Source organism: Volvox carteri (genome assembly GCF_000143455.1).
Source record: "Volvox carteri f. nagariensis unplaced genomic scaffold VOLCAscaffold_58, whole genome shotgun sequence".
NCBI classification, from domain to species: Eukaryota; Viridiplantae; Chlorophyta; class Chlorophyceae; order Chlamydomonadales; family Volvocaceae; genus Volvox; species Volvox carteri.
The window spans coordinates 678,323-704,889 of record NW_003307601.1 but is presented as its reverse complement, the minus strand read 5'-3'; the positions used below and the strand labels follow the sequence as shown (position 1 = coordinate 704,889).

Below are 26,567 nucleotides of genomic sequence, written 5' to 3'. Positions count from 1 at the left end.
TGAATTAAGCTTGTATGCACATCACATCTTCCAGTGTAGTGCCATCCATCTGTCTACACACACCATTAAGCAGCTAGCTAGAGGGGTAGCTAGGCCCCGGTCTATCCGCACCTCTGCAACGGCCATCCCTCCCCCCACAACCAACACTAACGCCAACACCGCACGCTCCATAAACCTTCCATCCTATTGGTAAGGTGGGCCCAGTACATGCCTAACCCCATCTATTCGGGAACCAGAACAACCCAAAGTACCTCCCCCTCTTCAATCTCCTCCAAACACCTACACCTACACCTACAGCTACAGCTACAGCTACAACCACCACAGCATGATAAGTCATATTATAACCCTTGATGCCGTTGCTGGCTGGGGTGCTGTCCAATGGAGACCTGTGGTGGAGCTCCCCATCCCCATTGCAGTGGAGCCCCAACCACCTGGCATGTGGAGTGTGATGATGGGAGGACGAAGAAGAGGAGGAGCAGGAGCAGGAGCAGGCGAAGGAGGTGGGGTTTAGGTGCTGTGGGGGGATGCACATCACATGTGCACGACTCTCCCCTTGCCCCTCCCGCCCACATGCACACCCTGTAGGACCCCTTTCAAACCATGTGCCGCCATACGTGGGATGCGGGGTGGGTAGAGGGTTTTTAAGGCCTGAGAGACTTTTTCCCGGTGCCGTAAGTGGTGCCGTAAGCCCTCTGGCACCAACCCTCCCTTTCCCCCTCCTCCCCCTTCCTAGCAATCCCCCAGAGGAGGATCTGCATCCATATCCGTGTCATCCTCAATGCTCTACGTAGTTCCTTATTTCCGGGGCTGGCACCCAGCTGGCTACAAATCTTCCACCCCCTCGCTGTCCTCCTCCTCCTCCTCCTGCCCTTCGCTGCAGTCCTCTCTGACACCCTCTGCCTCTTGTTGGTGCTGCTGCCGTGCCGCCACCACATGTTGACAGGCGGCGCAGTGTTCCATGATCCGCGAGAACTCCACCTCTATGAGCTCCACACTCTGAGAGCTAGCCTGTGGGTGGATCGGGGCAGCAAGAGGGGAAAGGAGAAGAAGAAGAAGGGGGGAGGAGGAGGCGAAGCAGGAAACAGCATTGATGATTCCGACGACACTGCATGGAGCCTTGCATGGCCTTCATCCCCTCCTGCTCACAACCATACACAGCACGGGTACCATAGGGCATCGACTGCAGCTTGACATTGGAGTGCATTTTCTCACATCTCTCCTCTCCTTTTCCCTTGGCAACCCTTTCTCCCTCCCACACGCGCATATGTATACACCTACATACACACATGTTGGCTTGATGGTGGAGGCCATTGAAGCACATGCATACATACATGCATGCATGTATGTATGCATTCATTCAGCTTTAATAACCTATACGAGCTCAATATTTATGGCTCCTCCACTACCACTACCACTACCACTACCACTGCTGTGCACAAGCCTGCCCTTGTTCATGTTGATGTTGTTACAGGGTGGTTAAGCTTCACCAGTGGCCTCCTTCCCGAGGCAGTTCCCTGCTCTCCCCTGCTAGAGGGGCACCCTAATCCATTCACCCCATCCGACTTCAGAGTGTACTCTTTTGAGTTTGGCAACTCACCATCGGCATCCAACCAAGTCTAGCGGATCAACGGCGCGTCAACTTAGTTCCTGGTCAGCTCGCAAGTTGATTTTATCACGTCCTACACCGTCCACAAAATGGGGGGCCACCTCCCATTTCATCACCTCTCAAACACCCCGAGAGGTCGGCATGCGGATTTGAACCCGGACGCGGCGGGAGCAGAAGCCAGGCCTTAACCTCTGCCAGCCGCCTGCCTTTTTGTCAAACTTCAAGGCTGTCTTGAAGGCTGTCTTGACTTAATCCATCAATCCCAGGGCGACAATGTAGTGCACCAAAATGCTTCTTGTTGTTGCTAAAACATGCTTACAAGCGCAGATCATGCCGCTTGTGGGCCTTGGCAGGCACTTGGGTCACTTTGTGGTGGATGCAGCCACGAATATTGAGCTCGTAGATTGTCTAAGCCTCGCATCCACATACTAGATGCACCATAAAACAATTTAAAATGAGGCACAGCATGGCTGTATATTGCCATCAATCGGTAATGGACTACAATAATTTCTGTAACAACGTTTATATTACAAATTCTATATTATATATAATGTGAACAACGATTATATTATAAATTCTTTTAAAAAAAAATCGAAATCCATCTACCTAATAAAACAATATCTACCCCCACACACACACACCGGGGGTGGTCTCTGATCTGCTCCTGCTCCCCCCGCCAACACGAACTCGTACATCGAGTCCGGGAGGCCCTCGCGGTACCAGGCGTGCTGGATGACTTCCAGAAGCGTCGGTCGCCGATCAGGGTCGTACCGCAACATGCCGTACAGCAGGTCCAGCAGCCCAGCACTCGCTGTTGCTGCTGTTGCCATCACCGTCACCGCCAATGGTGATGAGGGTGCCATGGCCTCTGTTCTGTTGGTGGGGGCGGTGACCATCGTGATCGTGGGGGAAGAGGCAGGAAGGAGCTTCTTCCAGACCTCGTTTTTCATGTTGTCGTGTATTTCCCGGAAATTGCGATTGAAGTCCAGGTTTCGACCGTCAAGTGTTCGACTGAAGGGCAGCACACCGAAGACCATCTGGAAGATCACCACGCCACAAGAGAACACTGCGTGCATGAGAACAGGGAAATAAAATCTACGGGTTTTAGGGTTTTAAGGGTTTCTTTTCACATGTATGGATAGCTGTACGACAGCCAAGTACGGCAGTGACGTACCATCGGCTTTGCGACCGTCATACGGCTTCCCAGAAAAGACCTCTGGCGGGGCTCCAAGAGCAGTGAGGCACACAGACGTCGGAACATGTGTCGTATTGTGCCGTGTCAGGGCAGGTCGCGCCAATGTAAGCATAGCATAGCATAGCATAACCCCAGCCGCCGGAAGCAAGAAGCAAAGGGTGAGGGTGTGTGTGGAGGAAAGGGGGGGTACATCAGGTCACGGGAAAGGTGGAGTAAATGTGGAGGGATACACACAGGCCCGGCGAGGTGAGGTGGGGTGAGGTGAGGGATGCAAAGGCCCGCCACGTCCCGTGTAAGACACGTATACATACATACATACATACATACATACATACATACATACATACATACATACATACATACATACATACATACATACATACATGCATACATACATACATGCATAAATACATACATTCCTTTCTCCTCTACCCATCACAGCACAGTGCAGCACACCACACCACACTCAGCTCGCCACCGCACCGCACCGCACAGTGCACCACGTTCAGCTCACCGGGCGCCATGTAATGCGGGGAGCCTACTTGTGATTTGGGCACCGAGTCCGCGCTGCTCTTGCACAAACCAAAGTCGGCCACCTGCGGCGCCAAATGATGACGGGGGACCCTCCTTCGTTGAAGTTGCTTTGGTGTCTGTATGTGCATGTGTCTGTGTGTCTGTATGTGTCTGTATGTGTGTCTGTGTGTGTCTGTGTGTGTCTGTGTGTGTCTGTATGTGTCTGTATGTGTCTGTATGTGTCTGTATGTGTCTGTATGTGTGCAAGATCTCTTGCCCGTGGCTCAGATCATGAACACACAAACAAACGGGACACCAATGCAGTAAAAGCAAAGTCGAGCTTGGTAAGTGTTCATCTGTTGTTCACGCAGTACAGTACGACAGTATGGCACGAATGCCGTACGCTCAATTGCCATGATGTGGCACCAACATGCGGTATCTCGTAGACGCTTTGGAGCCAACTAACCAACCAACAAATTGCACTGCACTGCGGATCCAACCAAACCTCGTCCCAAGTTACACCACACCATCCCAATACCCAATACCTTGAGCAAGGGGGGCTCCAGGGGTTGCGGGCTATCCTTATTGCTGTGCAGGAGCAGATTGGCGGGCTTGATGTCCCTTGGGGAGGTGTGTGGGGCGGGGGGGAGGGGTAAAGCAAGTAACACCCAGAGGGGGTCGGGGGGGTGAGGGGGGGAATGATTGAATGCCGACATAGGTGGGGACGAAGAAAGAGCATCCTATGGACCCAAACTGCTGTACGACAAGTTCGAACCTAGAAGTTCCAAAACAGGTATTAGCGCGGCAGCAGCTCCACTCAACGCCCAAAACTACACGTACGGCCCAAAACACACATACACACCTGCATACCTGCACACTTTTTCGCGACCCCGACACACCTGTTGTACACCCCGTGCGCGTGGCAGTACGACAGGCCGTACACCAACTGCTGTGCGAACCACCGTGCCGTCGCCTCCGGTAGCCGGTGACCTGGCTGTGCCGCCAGCCATTGCTTCAAACTCCCGCTGTCCGCATACTCTAATGTCAGGTAAAGCCGTTGGTCGGTTGTAAGGCCCACCTGAGGCAAAAACGGTTATATGACGACCGTGTAACGACCGCAGTGAAGGCGGTTATGGCGGTTGAACCCCTCAAGGGCTCCCCCTACCTCTCCCCCCCATCCGCAGCCCTCTTTCAAAAGTCACCTCTTTGAAGCCGATGACATGTTCGTGGTTCAGGCGACGTTGGTTGACCGCCTCCCGCTTTAAATACTCCAGGTAACGAAGCTCACAACGGACGAGCGGCTGCATGGTTACGTACAAACATACATACAGGAGTAGAACGTGATCACAATGCAACACGATACGATTAAAGCCAAAACTCGTTACTAAAACTCGTTTTTTTCAAGAAGCACCAATAAACCATAAAACGCAATCAATTAAAATGAATGCGTGTATGGAGGATGTGGGGAGACAGAGAGAGGGCTGGCGGGGGAAAGGAGGGGAGATAGAACGGAGCGGGGGAGGTAAAAGACGGGGAAAAGAGCGACACGGGGGGGAACGGGGGAGAAATGGTTAACAAGGGTGGAACGTCGCTAACCTTGTATATCTTGACAGCCACCCACTCCGACTGGCAGACGATATTGTCCGCATGGGGAACTGACTCGGGGGCTTGGGGACTGTTTCGTGCAGGGGTCGCGGGGACGTTCGTGGCGTGAACTGCACTGTACAACATGCCGGAAAACCGGCGCTGCGCAACGCGTGCGCTGAAGACGTTACCTGGTAGCGCTTCTTGCAGGTTGGAGAGGCGTTCGGCGGCAGCACAAGTAGACCTTTTCAAGAAAGCCAAGGACAACGCACCTTGAATTAGGTTGATGGAAAGTAACAATATATCAAAGTGTCTACATTACCAAGTATGCGCTTTGTCATCTTAGCTGCATCAATAGCACCGATGCTCCAGCAAGTACATACCAGGACATCTAGCAGGACATACCTTTCCAAACGCTCCGGAGCCCAAGATATCAACGGGATGGGAATAAGTTGATGCTGGAAGTCCCAGCGGATTTGGATCCCCAAAGATTACTCGACGGGTCATTTCATGGCAGGTTGAGACTGTTCTTCGAGATAGCTAGGCGTGCGCAGGACATCTTAGCTAAAATATTCAATATGGATCTTCAAGTTTCCGCTACACTGCGTCCCTTATCAACAGGGCGGTGGGAGGTGCCATGTGTATCCCGATATCGTGCCGGCTGATAGGCGTTTTTGCTAGATTTAACGAGAGCTGAAGGATGCTCCGCACGATACGCGTCTGGAGTAATAGATGACCAGGTGCTGGGTTCTCGCAGGAGCGTGGCGGTTGATGCAGTCGGTTCGCACTAACCGACACAGTTGGTACAGGGGCTAGGATTGTAGGATACTGTTATGCGGGACCAGACAATGGCAAAATGAGTATTCCTGGTTTCAAGACGGGTTCATTTCTGTCGTCGTTGACTGCCTGCTCGGGCCGTCGCGCGGACCTTCGGGCCGCAGAGGAGCTTTCGTGTGGGGTGGTAGGCGGATGGCCCGATTTCTGCAAGCGGGCCGGCCTCGGGGAATTTATTTCATTTCTGTTTTTGAGGGTTTCGGTGCGACCCGAAGTGCCCAAAGCCGTTGCCGATGTCTGCGCGGGACGCCGTGACCAGTTATTCAACATCTCACAATTGTTGACATACCACACCCTTTACCCACCATTGAACTCCTTTACGATAGGAGTTACTCGACAGGCGTGTACACCCGCTCGCAAACCCAGAACAATTCGAGCATGCAAATGAGCTCTATTATAGTTACAAATTCTAATACATCTCCCCCCTGGCAGGGGCTAAGCATTACTGAACATCTTTGGATCTGGGGCCCTCCTGCGTTGAGTGAAAACCATTAAGCACCCAATACAAACACACAAAGACACGGCTTTACCGAGGGGATAGATTCCAGGCTGCCATCCCAAGCCACGCAAATCCGACCGAGCTCAAAGTTGGAACAAGAACAAGAAGTACGACAACGACTAGGACTTAGGACTAAGAGCAGGGTCTTTCCTCGCTCCTCCAGTCCGCCTCTGCCGCCTCACTTCCTCTCTAGTCCTCCTCTGCCTCTCAAGTCCTCACGCCCCACTCTAGTTCTCCTCTGCCGCCTCACTTCCCCAACTACGACCCCTTCGCCCCTCATGACGCCCTTTCGACCCCTCTTTCCCCCTCCCTTCCCCCTCCCGTTGCGCTTCATTGCTTCATGCTCCTGCCAAAGCTCAATTTCCTCCCTCCCATCCCCCTTAACCAGCCCCAGATACACTGCCCGGGGCAGAAAATGTTTCTGCCCCCTCTCTCCACCTCCCTCCAACCTACTCCCCCCCATAGCAACACCCTTCGGAACAATAACAACGGATGGTAAAGAGTAAACAACACGCTATATGCCTGGTGACCCATAAAGGGCTGGGCTGCCACCGGCAGTAGGAGCCTCACTTCGCTTCCGTCCCATGAATTTTCACTTCGCTTCCGTCCCATGAATTATCACTTCGCTTCCCTCCCTGGACTGAGGTCTTTCCGGGGTCCTCTTGCGAATCTGTCTGTCCGACAGCCAGCTAATGCCAATACGGCTGTAGCTACATCCCGCTAAATATTCGTGCATAAGGCCCAAGATACACTAGGAATGACCCAGCAACTCCCCAAGTAGGAAGGGTTTTGTGCTTTTGCCACAAGCCCCAGCCAAGCCAAAAACACGCCAGCAGTAAGAAGATGAGGAGGACGAGAGGCCTCTCTTGGACATATGCATGCCAATTTGGCCTGGAGAAGCCCCTCTTGCAATGCAAATGCTGTACCATGACTTTCGCGCAACGAGTATCTTCTTCGTCTCCGTTTTGAGTGCAAGTCAGACCCCAGGGAGAAGGGGAGGGGGAACACTGCACGGCTGCATTTTCTCCAATTTGCTGCCATTCGCCTCGAGGACTTCAACCGAACTGAGTGGCTTTCTCCTCATGGGCCGCCGCTGCTGGCCGACTCGATCGACACCTGATGCATGGGGCTGCCCGAACCCTCTTCTGCAAAACCGTCGCCAGCCACGTCCACGTCAGCCGCGTTCTCGGCTGCCGGCGTTGACTGCGCACACAACTCTTGAAGCACCTCATCTGTTGTCTTTCCCACGGCCTGTCCCATCAGAACCTGCAAACAGACAAATGCACAGACAGACAAACACATAGACAGACAAACACATAGACAGACAAACACATAGACAGACAAACACATAGACAGACAAACATACAACGAGGCGTACATAGTGAGAACTAACCCGACGAGAAGGCCCTACCCCACCCTCGGGCCCTGCCAAGTGCACCAGCTCATACCCATATTCACTCTATTCGCAAGCACCCGCTAACTGAGCAGGTGGACGAACACCGACCGAGATACGATCTGGCTGCAACCCCCTCCGGAAAAAGAGAAAGGGAAAATGGGATCCTCCCTTTCCTATGATCGCCCACTGGGTGCTGCTGCCTCTGGGCACTGCTGCCCGGGCTGCCGGGACCCGGTTCTTATCTTGGCTCGGGTGATATAGCGCAGCTGGCCACAGCTGGCCACTATCATAAAGCACAGAGATATATTAAAGCTCAGACATGCACATGCAACGATCACCCACAGACACGGGTTGCCGTACACCTTGGTAGGGTAATGCAAATCAAGGTGAAAAACACACATACATACATACACACACGTCTGATCCGGACACTCGCTGATCGGGACAACCCGAATCACCAAGGCTTCTTGCGGACCAGCGATGGACTCTATGTGCCGCACCCTAACGTGTACGGCACTTCCGTGGGCCCCTACATGCCCCCCTGCCACGGCGCATCCAGGCAAATCTCCCAGACCTGCAACACGCCCGCTAAATTCCTCACCTCCTCCCGTCCTTCTTCACGTCCTTTCCACCCACACGAGCAACCCCCACCCGCACGTCGACCCTGCCTATCATTGTGTTCTACAAACTCCCGCTGCCGTTGCTGCCGCTGCTGCCGCTGCTGCCGCTGCTGCCGCTGCTGCCGCTGCTGCCGCTGCTGCCGCTGCTGCCGCTGCTGCCGCTGCTGCCGCTGCTGCCGCTGCTGCCGCTGCTGCCGCTGCTGCCGCTGCTGCCGCTGCTGCCGCTGCTGCTAATGATGATGTTGCTGCTGCTGCTGCTGCCGCTGCTGTTGCTGCTACAGAGGCCTCTGACTATTTCTACGGGCTCCTCAACATTTCTATTCAATTCAACACCTACTTGATATTATTCAAACAGTATCGTTGGACTACGCAGCCCGCTTCGGTATGATGGATTTATTCCCGGGTACCAAGTTGTACCACCAACGGCAATTCCCCTGTCCACGCCGTTCGCTCACGCTCAAGGTCCCGTCTATTCCTTACCCTCCGTAAAACCCAAACACATACAACATCTCCGGGCAATATACCTGGTCGACGACGGCGTTCAGGTCCTCCATAATTCGGCTGACGGGTCCGAGAGACATCCGGCGCAAGAAGGAGCCGAGCACGGGCAGACGAGTTAGGAAGCGAGGCACGCCTGCGCCGTTTTCAGAGTCGGGGCGGGTTTTCGCAGTTGGTCCCACAGTGGTGGTGGTGGTGGTGGTGGCATCAGATGCGGCATCGGTGGCCGACAGCACCAGTTGAGTTGCAGGCGGGAAGGATAGCTATCAGCGACAAAGACAGCGACTGCAGCCAGCAGGACGTTAAAAGAGACACATCCGAACAATCAGAGCAGCGGAAACTGTATTGATCGCACGCACAGCACATACACACACATACATACGAAGTCGGATGGGGTGAATGGATTAGGGTGCCCCTCTCGCAGGGGAGAGCAGGGAACTGCCTCCAAGGGAAAGGGGGCCGCTGGTGAAGCTATACCACCCTGGAACAACATACATACGCACGCACACGCGACAGCTTATTTGGATCTTCCTCTGTCACAGCCCCCTCCTGCCTCCCTCCCTCTGGTATTTATATGCACGTTTTTGTGCATCTGTATGTATGCTGCAGATTCATCTGTTCGTACCCCTTGGCAGTACGTCCTGATGAAGCTCCCCCTGGCAGCCCACCACCAGTCCACTGACGGGGTCGCGAACCGGACGCAGCTCCCAACGACCGCTGAATTTGAGGAAAATCTCCTGTACGGGAAAAAGCCAGACCAGAACAGCTTTGCGGACGGACGGATTGAGGGACGAACATGTACGGCACTAACAGGGCAGCAGAATATTTAGGAATTCGCGAGAGGGCTGCAGCCCAGCTCGATGAGCTACTCAACATCACCACAACAACGGCTAATTTATTAATAATGAATATTCATACGGTCATAAAAATGATCTCCTAAATGGACTCAAAATTTGGGGGATATCGCTTCTCCGCTTTCTCCATCAAATCGCCTCATTCCTCCTCGGTTCCGTCGGTCCTAAAGATCACACACCCACAATAACCCGCCTCACGCTTTTGACCAGATCGAATTTGGTACTCAGGCACTCCGGATTGCGCATGTCCTCCACAACATGGAGCCAGCTGTTGTACATGCCGTACTTGAATAGTTTCCGTACTTTCGTAACAGTGTGCAGCTGCGCAACGAAACAAGGATGGCAGCAGGAGGGCTTCCGCGTCAGACGCTGAAATTAATATTACTATTCCGCTGCTCGCATATAGCCTGTTGTGCAGGGTGTAATTGTATCCTTAAATATGGTGGGATGCGGCGGCAGGACGTTAGATGTGTGCGCAGCAGATGCTGCATGTCAGCATGGGGTGAACAGGTAGTGGTGAGCAGTAGTGGTGAATATCCTATCATCAGCTTTACCATGATCCTAGATCTTTATATGAACTCGCAACCTGGCTCGCAAAGTGAGATGTGAAATGCGGGGCAATGGTAAGCAAAGGCAAAGGGTACGTAGCTGGGGCGCCCGTATCCTCGCAATTATTCAGACCTTTACTTGCTTTGCCTCTGTTGCCCATTCCATCATCACTTTGCGCGCAAAGTCATTATAATTGTTCTGAAAAATGACCTCACGGATCGGCTCACAGCGCGACGGTCAACATGTCCATGTAACTCGCCTGAAACTCCAAAACGCCCGATTCGGCCTTGAGAATCGTGCGCGACCCGACCCGTTTCAAGCCCTGCAGAAATCTGCCATTCTCTGAACAAAACAAATGGAGCCAATGAACAGTTTTGGAGTGAGGGAGAGCGAGGAGTCGTGGAAACATCCGAAAAGTAGGGAAAAGCCGTCGGACATGTGAGGCGTTGAGGCTCATCATCAACAGAGGATGCGGGGCCCCTGGGCATATGCCGCTATCCAGAGGCCTTGGCGCACAAATGCAGGATGGAGAAAATAATAAAAACACATATTTAAATGTTTGGCTTGGGCGCGAGGATATGCAACATTAACCCTTTGGCGCAGGCTGCTCGAGCAGCAGACTGATGTTTTTCGTTGCTCAGCTGCCGCCTGCCGCCCACCTGGATGCGTGAGGATTGCGAAGAGAACGTCTGGTGTCGCGGATTTCCAGATGGATCGCATCAGGATGTTGCAGAGATAGCCAGCTTTGTTGGTGACCATGATTTGATAGTTGCGGCCGACTGCAGATGACGAACCCGAGAGCGACGCGAGCGACGCCGGCAGCAGGCCATCAGTGACATCGACCGAATCTACCATGGTCAATCAAATGAGCAATAATAATATGCTTGCGATGGATTGTAGGATAGATGGATAGTTATTATCCTTAGGCGCTGCCAAGGCGCGCAGTTGGATGAATTTGCCAGTAGCCTATCGTACCTGAAACCTTCTGCGGTGCATACGAAGGAAGGAATTTACATCTACCTGAAAGTGGTGCTGCACATTTTGTCGTGGAGATCGTGATGAAAAGTGTCTAAATATGAATGGTTTCAGTGGTTTCTTTGATGCCCTGGATTACGCCAGGCTCGTACGTATTATCGCACGGCGATGAGGGCAACAGTCCCAACCCTGGAAAAAACGTATTCTTTTTCGGGGGGCGATAGGATAATGGTAATTTTTTTATCTATCTAATTCGAACAGCCTTCGGCTTGCCCTTAAGCCCCGGGCTCGTATGGTTACGTTGACGGTCAATTGCCGCGTGCATAGGGCCAACACATCTCGAAGTGCAACACACACATAAACACATATGTGCATGCTCACCGATTGGACACGTGAATATAATTTACTCGATACTATATTAAATGCCCCCCTGTAACGATGAGCTTGGGTGTCGCTGTAATGACCAATAGTGGCTGCAAGCAACCCGGCGTTCACCTGCAGCTCTGGGGTGATTTTGAACCTCTAGGATGGTGAATTGTCTAGACGCTGCCCGTCTGGTTGACTTAGGCTTTTGTTTTCTCCGTCCCTGTTCGCAGCTGCCAAGTGGCACCGGCAGTCTCTTCTAGCTCCGCGATGCGGATCCGGCAAGGTCCCAGCCCTCCAGGATATGGAAAAGGCTAAAATCCTATATCGCGATCTGCTTAGTCTGGAGCAGGATGGAGCCAAACGTTTTGCATTAACGCAACCCGTCGTAATCGGCATGATTTTCTTTTCTTTACTCTCCTATCCACTTTCGAATCAGGATAGGAAATGAAAAATGAAACAAACATCCGTCAAAAACTGCCCTGACGCCGTGTGACGCCAGCCAGACCAGCAGCTTGGGGACTCGCGAGTCACGATCGTGTGCGCCTCGGTGATGTATTACGATACGGTCGTTTGTGGCATCAGAGGTGCACGGGCACGCTAAAACTTAATATAACCATGGCTCTCTAAAAGGTACCGTCGGGTGCGTTGTTTTGTTCCGTGTGGGGAAGGTCGCTTGGGGGGTTCCTGGAGGACGAGAGTGGTAACCGCTCAACGTAAAAAAAAGAGGCGCGTTGCCGTGTATGCCTTATGGGCTATGAAGCCCAACACATCCATAACACGGCTAGCGGCGGGTAATGAAAAGCATCCTCGCCCTTTGGCACGTGCTGCGTTGCGCGTGTGGGTATCGGTTGTTTGGCTCGGTAGAGGCAGCCGGACTTGTGATAGCACGGGTGATAGTGGTGACAGCGGTGGAGGGCATCTATGCATCCATACGCCCTTCGTGTGGGCCCCGGTTTTGCCTGGGCCATGTTTTACCTCTTTGGGCGAGGCCCCGGGCGTGAACCGAGCCCCCTGGGTTCACTGCTGTCAGTCCGTCCGTCCGTCCGTCAGTCAGTCAGTCACGGTGTAACATTTGATCTTATCTCACCCCGCTTTGAATTGCGTCTGAAAGCTGTTTTCATTCTTTATCGATAGACCAAGGGAATCAATTCAGACAAATCTGTGGGCGAAGATAGCTTCCCGCGCTCCATGGGTTTGACTTGCCCCGCTAGCGTGGCCTAACCCAGCTTCCCATAGGCGCCATTGCAAAGCCCATGGCGAACTGTTGTAATAACGATGAGAAGACCGTACACAGCGTTGCTCCCCCACAACCGGTCCCCAGGCCAACCCTGGCAACGCTCCAGAGCTTCTTTCTATTACTTCTCCTCCGTCTCACACGTGTATGATACGTCATCTCGTCTCAAATTGAACGTTAGCATCGGGACCCGAAAGAAATACCTCCAAAGTTGCGTTGATGATGTTTCTAGTAAATTGACTACAAACGGCCCACCCGCGCTGTGTCCTGTCATTGCATTCCAGCTTAAGGTTATTCGATAGGCTGGCTTTGACAAGTCTCAAAGGAGCTGTGGTACTGGATAAACGTTGACCGTTAGCGCACGGGGGCGCCTCGAACTGCCAAATCGATGGGTTGGCGTCGTTCGTGACTGGATCTAGGCCTAACGCCTTCCGACTCTCATGCATAGCAAGGAAGAAAGCACAAGCCGCTCAGCTGCAAAGCCCAATTGACGTGCGCTATGGCCATTCTGCAGGTTCTCACGTTGCCTCACGTTGAAGACACGTTAGCCGCTCCGCCGTTCCTGCGATTTCTTTGTGGTCGTGGTGCCACCCACCCTAGGAACGACAGACACCATCTCACACAGCTATCCACAATAACAAGTGTGTACTCCAAACGTGACGGCGTTCTTGTGCTTGCAGTCCTATGCCGTCCGGACTGCCCTGAGAATCAAACGGGGTTCAACTGCGGATGCACCGGGGCCGAGCCCCTTTTCGGCTTTGGAAAGCCGCCCCCCTAGTTTCCCCCCGCTAGCATTCCTGCTAGCTGTATTGGTAAGCTAGCACTGCTGCAGCTCTGAAAAATTACGTCGCTGAAATCCTACTGCTTGGACCCTGCATGTGTCTGCATTCCTGACAACCCTAAATTCTCCTGTACCCGCCTTGGTGTGTGCCGGCTGATTGGGCGACCTGCTTCCCCAGCCCTGGCTGTTGTGCAGGGATGCAGTGTGTCCGGTCTGCACGGAGATGCTGCAAGTGGGCGACGAGGTGCAGCTGTTGCCCTGCAAGCACAGCTACCATGCGACTCTCGGCTTGACGCCTTGGCTGGAGCAGAACAACTCGTGCCCCATCTGCCGCCAGGAGCTGCCCGCGGACGACCCGCACTATGAGGCGTGCAAGGAGCGGGAGGCGGCGGAGGCCGGGGAGAGGGTGGGGCCGGCTAATGCTCTGTCGCTCTGTCGCACAAAGAGTTTGCGTATATCTAACACACGAGGACGAGGGTCTACTGCAGAAAGGAAGGAAAGGAAGGGGAAAGAGAGGAAGACGGCGCCTGATGGCGTCATCCTGTCGTTTTCCGCTCTGACGCAAGCAGAGCAGTGGTGGGCTGGCTGGACCCATCCTGTTTGCAGTCCTCCAACCCCATGAAGTGCAAGCTGCGGGAAGGCTTCCGCGCAGGGAGCTGCTACCGGGTTCACGATTCTCGTAAAGTGCGCAGGATACCCAGTAACCTCATCCCTTTGACACGCCCTGCCCACCAGCTAACGGGCGCTACGGTGCTTGTAATCAGTGGTTGTCGTATTGCACGCATCACAACATACACGTAAGGGGTTTAAGGCTTCACGGAGGGTATCCAGCTCTGCAGCTCTTCTGCAGCTCTTCTACCCTTTCGAGATTTGCCGTACTGTTCAGCCGAGTCGCTTAAGAATTCGGATACACATTGACAAATGGAAATATTTGTGCCATCAGTAGGCAATTGGGACAATAATTGCATTGTAGCTTTGCATGATTTCACAGCCCTGTTGCGCTTACTTTCAAGATACTCGGCGGTCCTTGGGCCATAGCAGGCAGCATTAATTTATAAGCCTTGATGAATGGCTTAGCAATGTTGAACTGCTTCACTCTTCTAGATGCCGGGGACCCTTGGTAGCCAAAGATAGTGCTGGTTGTCAACCGTACTATCGTCCATCTAGCTGATGCCCCAGCCTCCCTGAGCATGTGTGTGGTTTGCTGGCGGGAATTCGATGACTGCAGCAACCCGCCTGTTGATTTGGGCTGCGGTCACTTTGGTTGCCAGAGCTGCAGCGCGGCGATTAGCAGCTGTCCTGTATGCCACGCGGCAATAGCGGCGACTCCGAAAAGCAAGAACGATAAGTCTCGCAAGATGCAAGGTGGGTTTGCTGTGCTGTTTGGGGGGTTATTGTGCTACAATTTATTTGGCTGTCTCTGAATATGATACAGAAGTTGATAAACAGCCTTCATTATCATAGGAATTGGCTGCGCATGCATATCGGAATCTCTTAACTGGAAGCAGAGGACTTGGTGTAAGCTTACACCGATTCGGGGCCCCCGTGCAGGCACCAAATCATGGCCCATTCCTCGTCGGCGATACCGCATCGAGGATGAGCTGCTGGGGGATCTGCTTGATGACGATCACATCATACCGACCTTGTTCGGTTCTGCGGACACGGCGTCATCTCCACGCGTGCGCATGCTTGAGCGGGCCCCTAGCAGCGCGGCAGGCTCTGTAACTGGCCGATCTCAGCACTGCGTTGCCCTCAGCGCAAGGCATGTCGCTCGTGGGAGCCTGGTCGCGGGCCGCACCATGCTCGGCTTGGCAGTCGTGCCCGCAGCGCGGGTTAGCCTCTTCGTCAGCAGGTCGCTCATTTCCTCTACGTGTCGAGCGGCCGCAACGACCGGTCGCGCTCTGGCGCGTGCAGCCTGCAGCTTCCTCAGGTTCGCAGTGTCGCCACGGTGCTCTATAGTGAACTTCGATGGCAACCGTGGATCAATCCCCAGCATTGATGACCCCACGGAAGCGCAGTCCCAGCAGCGTGCCGCCCCGCGCAGGCGAAGCCGGCGTCGGCAGCTGCGCCAACTGCAGCACCAGCGCAACGGCGCGGTTCCGGAGCCCATCAGCAACCTCGTCCGGGGCCGCATCACGCTCCGCAACTGCCACAACACGCGGATACGGATAGAGTACTGTCGCGACTGTGTTGTGGTGGTGAGCTGCCTAAATTCTGTAGAGCTGCTGCTGGTGTGCTGCCAGCGCGTGAAGCTGGTGTTGCGAAACTGCAACGGCCTGGTGTTGCGAGAGCTGCAGTGCAGTGACATGGGTGACTTTGTTCGCCGAGGCTGCCCTAATTTTTCGCACGAGATCGTATGCCTGCGCTGCGCTTGCAAGCCCTTGAGCACTAGCATTGCAACTTATTGACGTCGCCAAGTACCGATTTGGGGTTGGCGGATGATGATAATGATGATGAAGTACTCGTTGAGGTGGGAATCTGGGCCAATGGATGCTGTTCTTGGCCCGCGTCCATTACGGCTGCTCTTCATCGGTATGATAGTGGGTGATATGACCGTACATTGCTTCAGACATTGCTTGGGTTGGCCTTGTTGCCTCGTGCCCAGAAGGCCATTGCTGTATGATAGGCCGAGATACAGGTGCAGGAGTTTGGACGAGGCATGTCTGGGTTTAGCGTGTGCTTTGCTCGCGCTTTTGCCCGTACGTGGCTGCAGATGTAGCTTTCGAAATACGATGTGATCTCCTTTCATGCGTTAGGTAGTTAGGTGTAAGTGTAGGCGCTGGCACTGCTCTTTTTGAGTGAGAGTCCCCTAGTTTACCTGCGTTGTTATCAGGACGACGGGGTCTTGGATTTGGGTGAGGTACACGAGGCAGACTGCTGCTAGCTTCAGTAATTTTTTTGCATACCATGGGGAGTTCGTCCCGTTCGGGTCCGTCCTTCATGGTGTGCGACTGGGTAGCACTCGAGGAGCGCAATTGGGGTTGATTGGCTGTTCCCATCTGCTGCCATTGGTGTGCATGGTAATTCGTTTTTTTGACTTGCGTAGGTCGGAGTGGAGTGGCGTCGGTTCCTGGCAGTCCACGGCGTCTGCACCTGCGCGTAAACTTTTTGTAGTTGCTTGAGTAGAACCCAGCGAGACTGAATGAGCTGCTTAGCCTGTGGTATAACCATGTGTGTATACGATTGTGTGGACTGGTGGTGGGCGAAGCCATTGTTTTCGTGCCGATGCTGTTTGTTTTAATAGGTTTTCCTGCATATGCATGTGCGTGTGGCGCATGTGTGCGTGTGTATTGCTTGATCGCCATACTTTTCTCTTTTGAGGCAACGAAGCCTGAATACGCTTTCTTTCCTTCCACGGTTTTGCTAAAAGTGAAGAGGTATTGAGGGCTCAGGGCCGCGTCAAGAGTTCCGAAGACGGCGCATCGTCTTTGGGAAGCTGGCATTTGGTGCAACGCCTCAACATCCATCCAGTTTTGCGCTAGGTGTGATTGCATTGGAATAGGTGGGAATAGGGCAGATGAAGACAGAGATAATGATGTTTTTATGGGGTCTGGTAGAGCAAGGGCGGAATGCCTGGCCTCGGTCAGCTCTGCGGGACTGGTGGATGTCGCGAGGGGTACGATCCCTGTAACCCTGGGGCAGGGATCCTCCCCTGACCTAGGGGTAGAACTTCCAGCTTGTTGTCCGAGCCGTGAGGATTCGGCTATGGTGGGCTTGATAGAATGCAGATCGAAGTGTAACACAAAGACATACATCCCAAGCGCCATATGCGACCGATGTTGAAAAATCGGCGGATGAGTTGCGAATAGCGGAGAAATTCCAATCGAACTCGGAATGCTCGCACAGTGTCTGAGCGAGCACTCCGTCCCACCTGAACATTCGCCGCCTCTATCTCACGCCGGAATGAGCGGGTATGCATTGGCACAAGACAAATCACAGTGTACCGTGGGCCCTCAAAACTGGCCAGCGGCTTGTTATTTAAATCAAAAGCTCCTTCCCATGCCAGGACAACAGCACCTGCTAGCCGGGTTCACTGCGCTATCCGTCCCATCGCCCACCAATGCATTCCACACAAACACACCGCCTCTCGTTCGGCTGTCTCCCTTCACGCCCGTGACCACATCCCGCACGCCAGGCTCCATGCCACCTTCCTTGTCCCGTCCACCCACCGCTGCTGACTGACCGAGGGCAACGGAGCACCGATGTCGCAACGGTGGAAGCTCCTTGCACATGAGCACGTGCGCTAGTGGCCCCGGGAGAAACCGCAGCCCGCCCTCTTCGACGCGCCGGTAGCCCATGCCCTGATCCTAGTCCGCTTCATCCCGGATGTCAGCACGCAAACTCAACCCTGCCTGCTTATCCTCTCGCGGCTTACTTTCGTAACATGCATAAATGCACCTGAATGATGTTGGGTATGCTTGGAAATGATGCGCCCCAGTGCTGCTTTCCAGGCAAGCTCTCGCCGCGTGCGGAAGGGCGTTTCTAAGTAAACGGAAGGGCGTTTCTGCCACAACCTACACATTGTTTCAACATGGCAATCCTGTGGTGAGTGTCGTAGTCACGGTATAGCAACCCTTGCTACGGATAACCTGATGGATAGGGCCATGAAGCCTTGGTCATGCGAATGGAGGGCAGTGTAACAGAAACGCCTTACCTCCGCCGTCCTACAGACAGAAGCCCGAAAGCCGAGGGCCCCAATACCACCATTGTAACGATTAAAAGCAATGTACGAATAGACCCAGACACGCACAGGAACAAACGTAATACACACACACACACCTCACACACATACACCACCAAAATCCCTTCCGACGGATGGCGCGGCAATCCGACCGGGCTGCAGTGTGTAACACTGCATAATTTGAGCAAAGTAGCATTACCTTGTACCGCGGAGGCCGCCAAGTATCCAACCGTCATCGCATGTCTGACGCGTTCCTGTGTGGAGCGGTGGGGACTCCAGGGGCGGTCGCCCCCCATGGTTGTGGCCGCTCACTGGACATGATGTAATTAATCATCATCATTGCCGAATTGGTCACTGTGGTCAAAATCCAGGACTTGCTAAACGTTCGTATCGACAGCCGGGGAAGCCTGATGAGCTCAAAGACCACTCACCAACGCAGCAAAAAAGCACTGCCGGTGACGCGGGCGAAACCGACGACCATTAAATCGTTCGCACACAACATTCATCATATGGGATGTTGTTGTTGTTGTTGTTACATGGTCGTGGGTGCGTTCCCCGTACCTGCAAACCACCCTAGTACGAGCCGAGGGCTCAAGGGCTGCCAAATCGCCTATAAGCACCATCCTACCCCGCACTTCCAACGAGACAAGTGATGAAGGATACTAACGACCAAAGGGAACGATAGAGTTGCGGTGAGACCATATACGTTCCAGCATCCTTGCCAGGCGTTCAGGATATGGGATGTAACGGCATCACAGGGCATCGGAAAGTATAGTTAAGAAGCCTTTCGCGCGACGAGCCACATGAAGATAGCAACAGCCACCCCGCAGGCCTCATTAGGTGAGCAAAGAGAATGAGCGAATAATGAGCCATTTCTTTCCATACCATCATTAGCAACCCTAGAATAGAATTCTCCTCGCCACGCAGCACGAAGTCCTCCACGACAAATAGCAAGACCCTTCCCCCCCCATCACGTTTCGATCGCATCCGCCTCACACATGTCATAAGTTCAAAAAACCGTATATAACAAATGCCAGGTCAGCCCTGACGATAAAGCGCACGATCGTTCCTTTACATGAGCAGTAACCAAATCTCAAGAGAGTTGAGCGTTTGACAAAGTGGGAAGCCACAATGCCAGCTATTGGATCCATCCATCCCTTGCATGCATGCACATACGCCAGAGGCATACAACCATATTCACAATCCTTAGGAAAAAAAGAGACAAACATGAGACGATGCACACCGAAAACGCACGAGCAAAGGAACCTGAGGCGCACGCTGAAAAGCACGCCCCACACCGCCCACCCATCTCAATGTGCGGTTACACCCACATAATTAAGACTGCTAGGAACCCCGATGGTTGTGGGGTCCATCGACAATTTGCCTTGGCCTGCTCACACCCAAGCACCTCTAGACAGCCAGCGTCCTCACAGATCAAGCTTTAACCCTCTTCTCAAAACGTAATGGTAAATGTGAATAAAGTCAATCCTGATGCCAAGCCGCCGTCGCTGCGACTGCAATTGTGTTTTCCAACTGCGAATGGCACGTACCTGCGGCGCTGCGACGGCGGTGGAGGGCCCGGGTGGTGCCGAGCTGCCGAGGCCGTGTCCGCACGTACTCTCAGCCTCACGCCATCGCAACACACACACAACGCACACACACACACACACACACAAGTTCTCCTCCGACGAGTCTTGATATCCTCCCCAGCTGAAACTTGCGGCGTCCCAAGCAGGTCTCCCTTTAATCTACCTGTCTAATCCCTATCCTCTTCCCCACTCTTGTCAGTCAGGAAGTCCTCAGCAGCTGCTGTACGGCATCCTTGTCAGTCCGTGCTGACGCCACCACAGGGACGGAAGCGTTGGCGGTGCCTTCCGCGCCGCCGGATTGCCGCGCAGTCAATCCCCTCACCCTTCGCGCCGACACCAGCTCAGCTCCTGAATCTTCAGCCTCGCCCCATAGCCCCCTCACGCACTCACCCAAGCCCTTGCTGCCCTGGCCGCATGAAACACCGGATCCGCCGGTAGCTGCAGACGGCCTACCCGGCAGGTACAGGCGGCAACTCACCAGCGGCCGCCACCCCAGCAGCCGACATGCGGCCACCCTCCTCGGGTCCGCCTTCACCTCGCTTATCCGGTCCGCCTTCACCTCGCTGCTGCCGCCGCCAGCGGCCACCTCCTCACCCTCCTCCTCGCCCTCCTCCTCGCTCTCGCCGTCGTCGTCAGATCCCGCTGGGTCGAATGCAAAGCTGGCGACAGCCCCGTTCACGTGCGCAACCTCAGACACGGCACCACAGAGCTCCCGAAGTACGGCCTCCGTCGTGCGCCCATTGGCGTGTCCGGAACGGACCTGAGGGGGGGCCCAGTGTTGTGCGGTGTGTCGTGTGTGTAACGCGGGCGGGTCAGCCACGGTGTGCGCTTCGGGCCCAGGACCCATCAAGGTGCTCGGCCAGCGGTATAGATGAGGCCCAGTCACTCCGAGGGATGTGAATAGGGCGCTCAAATACTACATGTCGAGTAATGCAGGACGAACATGTGGGGTTACGGGGATGATGGCGAAACGATGGCCCGGAAAAAAGGGGGAAGGCGTCCGGGGCTGGCGTCGACCCGAAAACAGGGGGGGAAGCCGCAAAAGGTAATCTTCTCCCTCGTCGACGAGTACAAATTTGGAGTTGTGGACGCTGCTATTTGGCCTAATCCACCGGCCACTGCACTTGCGCCTCTCCACTCAAACCGTGACTCCTGTATTCACCTACCGGTCCTTCCCCCACGGTAAAGATGCATGCAAAACATGGATGGGTTGTCCGCAGCTTTAGGGAGTTGTGAACCAACATGTTCCAATTCCAAGGGGGAGTCAGTGGAAACGCCTTGAAGGTCATCCCGCCGTTACGACAATCCCAACCTGGGTTCGTAAGTATGTATGTCTTCTGCTTGATGCACACACGCCAAGCCCGTGAGATTGAGCCATGCACACGCCCCGTGTGACCGGACTTTAGGGGCTTAGGGGACTGGACGCTTGCCTTATTGATTGCCACTTCCAAGTCCTCCAATACCCGCGTCACAGCTCGCACACTGATTCCTCGAAACGCGCCTCCAAGGATAGGCAGCATCGCCATGAAGGAGGGCATACCTGTAAAACGCAACATCCATCACCAAACAAACAAAAAGCAGTGAAAACCTCAGGCAAAAACAGACCCATGAGGAAGATAATCCTAGGCCTCTGTTGAACTCAGGGCTTGGCGTTGCCCCTGGACTTGAAGCCGCACAACGGTGCATACTTAGGAACGATGCAGTCTTTGGAGGGTAAGGAAGAAGCCACAGTGGCGCATCAAGGCCTTCGCCGCGACTGTTCAGATACGCGGGATGATCCCGTTATCCCGCAACCCAAATCAGTTCTGCCGTCCCGGGGCAAGGTAGGATTGAACAAAGCCAGCTCTTCTTGGCATCCTACCAAGCAATAAAACAACCACGGCTGGAGGAGGATACCCGACAAGAGTCTGAATGAGATTCCTTCACGGGCATGCACCCACATACCGCTTTTCCACGCACCTACAGACAGGCTGTATTTTCAAAACGCAAGAGCAAGCATTATGAATGTGCAGGGGAGTGCAAGGTGACGACCGACGGAGACGTAAGCCACAAAGGGAAAACACGTGTACGCCATGTACGGATGTTCGTACCCCTTGGCAGTACGTCCTGATGAAGCTCCCCCTGGCAGCCCACCACCAGTCCACTGACGGGGTCGCGAACCGGACGCAGCTCCCAGCGACCGCTGAATTTGCCGAGGACATCCTGCAGGGACGAGGAGCGCATAGCACATAGCGCTGAAATCAATAAGTAGTTAGGTAGTTAACCACCTCACTGTCACCTAACCTAACTACCGCCTCATGCATTCACGGCACTCTGGTCCCACATCACGCCGGCGTTTTCAAAACAGCGGGATACAAAGAGGGATACAACAGGCATCCCGGGAGGGTGCTGGTCTCGGGAAGCGGAAAACACGAGGAGGAGACATACATACATACAGGCCATCCTTTCCTTTGCCTCTCCCACTTGAACAGGGCGGCAACAGGGGATGCATGATGTGGGTTTCCTAATTTTCCTCAACAGTGCATACAACGGCATGCTGCACCCGCACTCATGACCGCCCTTACATTCATGAGAAATTAACGCATCATGGGCTGTAGCTATACATGCACAGCGAATTTCATTCGCGACCTTTCGCATCCCTTCCTCGACGGCGTCCAAGTAGGAGTGCAATCTCAACAAGGCAGCCCTCGTATAGCACCGTAACGTGGAAGCGCAACATTTCAAAAAGCAAGCAGGAGGTTTACTGCAGGTGTACCCACTAACAGCTCCCCATGCGGCTACGTCCGCACACCGTTATGCAAAGGCGCTGTCTTACGTCCCCTACTCACGCTCTTCAACAAGTCAAAGGCAATGCGCAAGCACTCCGGGTCGCGTGAATCTTCAACCACACGAAGCCACGTGCTGTATGTTCTGTGCATCCATAGCACTTTGATGTCGCCAAGTTGCTCCACCTGATGAATATGAGGCGAACCCGCCGGGGTGGCCATTGATGAATTGGGTAAACACGTGGCAAGGAAGTCATGTCAGTTAGCAACGATCTGCGTGGTTTGAACTGGAAAACCACGTGGCCACCAAGCAAGCCGCAATGGGCGTGTGTGTACACGGGCCAAAAGGCACAACAGCACAACCAACCCAGCGGGGTCAGCGGCCCAGGAAGCGGAACATAAACCCAAGTCGAACAACTGGGTAAAGTATAGATCCGATTTGGGTCATGCCAAAAGGTGACGTCCTGCACGTGGTGCATGTTTATAGGGAGCATATTCTAAATAACGAAAAAGCGGAAGTGTGCCCAGCAATGATTGTGACGGAACGTAATTGATTGTTCTGCGATAGGTAGATGCATCCTCGCATACATGCAGGTGGACGCGTCCCCACTTTTCAGAGCACGGACATGCATGACCGCTTTCACGATGATGATAATGATGATGATAATGATGATGATAATGATGATGATGATGATGATGTTCATGCACGCAGTGTGGACATGTTGAGCAAAAGTTGTCGTACCTCAACCTCCTTGTACCCCGGCTCGGCCTTGAGGACCCTGCGAGCACCAACTCGTTTGACGTCGCGAAAGAGCGCCGAGTTATCTGCAAGGCCCATGTTATTAAAGGGTCGACGGGCAAGGATAGCCATCGGTGAGCTGATGTGCCGGTGATCTGGTGGTAGCGAGGGTGGACAGCAAGGGTGATAGTACAAGGCCATCCACAATTTTAAATGGAAACGGCCAGGAGTATGAGGAGGGAGGAGCAGTGGGCAGACAAGGAGAGGCTCCTGTCAACACATTGGCTGCTGGCGATGATCATACGCCCCTTGACAGCTCACGCTCGATACGCAGATGGGTTCCGGCGCAGCGCACACACCTGGGTGTGTGAAGATAGCGAACGTAACTTCAGGCGTGACAGGCCAGTTGGCCTCCACGTGGACGTGACAGAGGTATCCAGCCTTGTTGCTAACGGTGACGCGATAACTCTTTCCAGATGCGCTGCTTGTCCCAGCAAGATTCGCTGGAGGCGGCGGCAGGGGTTCCATGACTTCCGGTCCGGTCGCCTCAGCAGAAGCTGAAAGGGCTGCATCCACTCTTGTTAAGTACTCTGTCTTAATGGCCATTTGTTCCGCAAAATCCCCAGGAACATCAGTGGCATCGGAAGCCGTGATACTATTCCCGAGGCCGCTAGCCACATCGCTCGGCACAGGCGTCATTTGAGGTCCTGTATGGAACTGTTGAAAACTTGAAGCTTCCTGATTTTATGTTCTTACAGACGGTACCCTTGTGCAGTTTGCATTCCGATACTATGTATACAAATGTGCAAGACAATATACCTGAAAATTTATTGTTAACCTTGTAGAAGGTTATCTGTATCTCCTTTAAGGTTACTAGATATGCCAATGGAGCTGCACAGTGCAAAACCCTATTTTCCCGCTCTTTTCCGTACAGGTGATACTGGTAGGCCGGATGGTAGCCACAAGGGTCTCTCCCCTTAAGAAAACCATAATCATAAAAAAACCGAAGGAGCAAAACAATGGTGACCCTTTCTGCTTTCATGGTACCCCAGCACTTTGCAGCTGCAAGGCGCGCCTTAATATAATTCCGCAACATAAGCTGGGAAAGATAATGGAAGGTTGTATTGCCCCATAAGGTGAAATGTTGGTGGTCCAAAAGTCGGCACGCAGCTCCAGCCGACTCGCTGCACACGAGCTTTGGAGCACACTATTTAAAAGTCACACGCAGACTTCGGCAACTTCCTGCATCGGCAAAAACCGTCAAACCGTCAAACCTCGTGGCCGGTTGAGATTCTGTACGGGTGGAAACTCCCTGCGAGCGTGCCACCGCACGGCTCACTGTAACACAAACGCGTGTGTCGAGTGCGCGATGTTTTATCAGGGCTTGAGGGGCCTCGTGGAGGCCCAACTTTACAACAAACGTCCCGCGCGCTGCTTCTATGGCACCTTCTGGCACACCTTCCACCGGTGAAAACCACCGGCGCAGTACCGAAACCGCCCAAGATGCATACCGTGAGTTGTTTGCATAAGATCTCTACACATGCATCTGCTTGTAGATTCATACACCGCGTTGTAAAGCTCGTCTGGGATGGGCGGAAACGAGGCTGTCCGCGGACCAGTACGTCAAAGTACACTTGGTGTTGACGCGACAATTTCCCAGAGTCCCTATCTTGCAATTCCCGACGCGACCTACAACGCTAAACTATGACATTGTAATTTGGCTACACGCTGGAGCAAGAACGTGATGAAGGATGTGCGTTCTGGCTTTCGGATCAGTACGGCATACTGTTCGGTTTGCGCTTGACGCAGGGGTTTCCCTGTTGGCGCCCGGCAATAGCCGAAAGGAAGTTTGTTTTCAGAACCGCCATAAAGCGACGGGGTCCCGTTCATCATTAAAGCTTTACCGTGTGTGGAACTACAGGCATTTCCGTAGGCGAACACTAACGAGCACTGTAAGAGTCAATTTTTTTTGCTGATGGGATGTTACACTGTGGGCGGCACGCCCCGTCTCTAACCCTGACCGGGCCGAAACACTGCGCATTTTATTCACCTACCGGGCATGTCCAGGTTGTCTCGGCATCGCTGAGAGATGCGAGACATTACGCGTGCGAAAACACAAGAGACTACGATGATTCAAGCATTACTAATCCTTACAAACTTTGCAAAAGAATATGCGCAACCTAGGAAGACGGAAATGGATCCTCAGTTCGATCCATCCAATCCCCGCTGAGTCAGAAGAACTTAAGGCAGGTTCCGTCGGACGATATCGTGTCGGACGATATCGGACATCGATGACCGAGACGAAAATAACGTCGTCTACACACGGATATCAGCAGGTACGATACCGACTATCGTACATATCAAAATGGCCTTCGCGTGCTTGTGGCGCTGGTAAAGCAGTAGCGCTCTCTCTCTCTCTCTCAACGACAAACCCGCTGCTGGGGTGAGATACCTATTTGATGTGAATACAACTTTCAGAACCGAGACAGACTGTGCACACCAAACTTGTGCTTGTGTGTAGAACACAACGCCTGTGAAAAGCGACGATTTTGAAATGGCTCACAAGTATAACTATATTCCTGAATTTTTTCCACCGCCACACGCATGTACGGCAGGTACGTGACCCGTAAAACTAAGGGTGTGTTCACATGTAGTCCAATTGAGAGTCTGATTGGGAGTCCGATTCGGGGCGGCTTTCTGAATTGTGTTCACATACGATTCGCGAGGTGCCACCGCGCCCAGCTGAAGCTCCGCGGCTACGCCCCATCACCCAAGGCAAGCCAGCATTATCTAGGAACAGAACAGTATAAGTATCGTTTCTATGGCGAAAATTATCACCAGGCTTGTACATACATAGCTGCAGGAGTTCGTGTGTGTGTGGTTGTTACAGTGGGCTCCAGACTCCCGAAGAGTAGAGCCATCGGGCCAGCTGGCCGTGCACTGCAGTAGAGACTAATATACCAAAAGATTATCATCTCAGATAATTAACCTCTCATCGGTAACCGCTCTCGCGAACAAATCAATTTGCCAGATATAATCCTCAAAAAGGGGTGATGTGCGCCAACGGATTCCCAACCTTTTCGTGGAATTCCTAAAGCTGCGAAACCCTGAATGCGGCCCCAAAAATCAACAATAACTCGACAAATTGCTTCTTCCGTAAGGGAAGGACCAGGTAACAGTGCCGGGTTGGTTTTCATGTTTGCAGCCATATAACGTCTCCCATGCTCCATGGCTGACACCGCAGCAAGAGCCACAACATCCCAAACACATTGTTGCACTGATTGTGGGG

General features: G+C 53.4%; 3 protein-coding genes across 3 annotated transcripts; 1 reads left to right on the top strand and 2 right to left on the bottom strand.

Annotated features, from left to right (window-relative positions):
• Positions 1–822: 822 nt before the first annotated feature.
• stpk1 (serine/threonine protein kinase 1) lies at positions 823–8,302 on the bottom strand (the record flags this gene model as incomplete). Its single annotated transcript, XM_002956144.1, has 9 exons — positions 823–1,008; positions 2,248–2,672; positions 2,781–2,831; positions 3,316–3,397; positions 3,842–3,935; positions 4,214–4,392; positions 4,517–4,615; positions 4,911–4,989; positions 8,229–8,302. 9 exons carry the CDS (start codon positions 8,300–8,302, stop codon positions 823–825), a joined length of 1,269 nt encoding a protein of 422 aa, XP_002956190.1.
• A 5,407-nt stretch (positions 8,303–13,709) lies between these two features.
• VOLCADRAFT_38235 (uncharacterized protein) lies at positions 13,710–13,892 on the top strand (the record flags this gene model as incomplete). Its single annotated transcript, XM_002956193.1, has 1 exon — positions 13,710–13,892. A coding segment is annotated over one exon (183 nt), but the record flags the coding sequence as incomplete, so codon positions are not given.
• Positions 13,893–19,973: 6,081 nt separating this feature from the next.
• On the bottom strand, positions 19,974–23,977 carry VOLCADRAFT_97186 (uncharacterized protein; the record flags this gene model as incomplete). The annotated part of the gene is made up of 6 exons (XM_002956143.1): positions 19,974–20,180; positions 20,253–20,534; positions 21,908–21,976; positions 22,603–22,725; positions 23,282–23,433; positions 23,638–23,977. The coding sequence occupies 6 exons, from the start codon at positions 23,975–23,977 to the stop codon at positions 19,974–19,976; spliced, it is 1,173 nt and encodes a 390-aa protein (XP_002956189.1).
• Between the last annotated feature and the right edge of the window lie 2,590 nt (positions 23,978–26,567).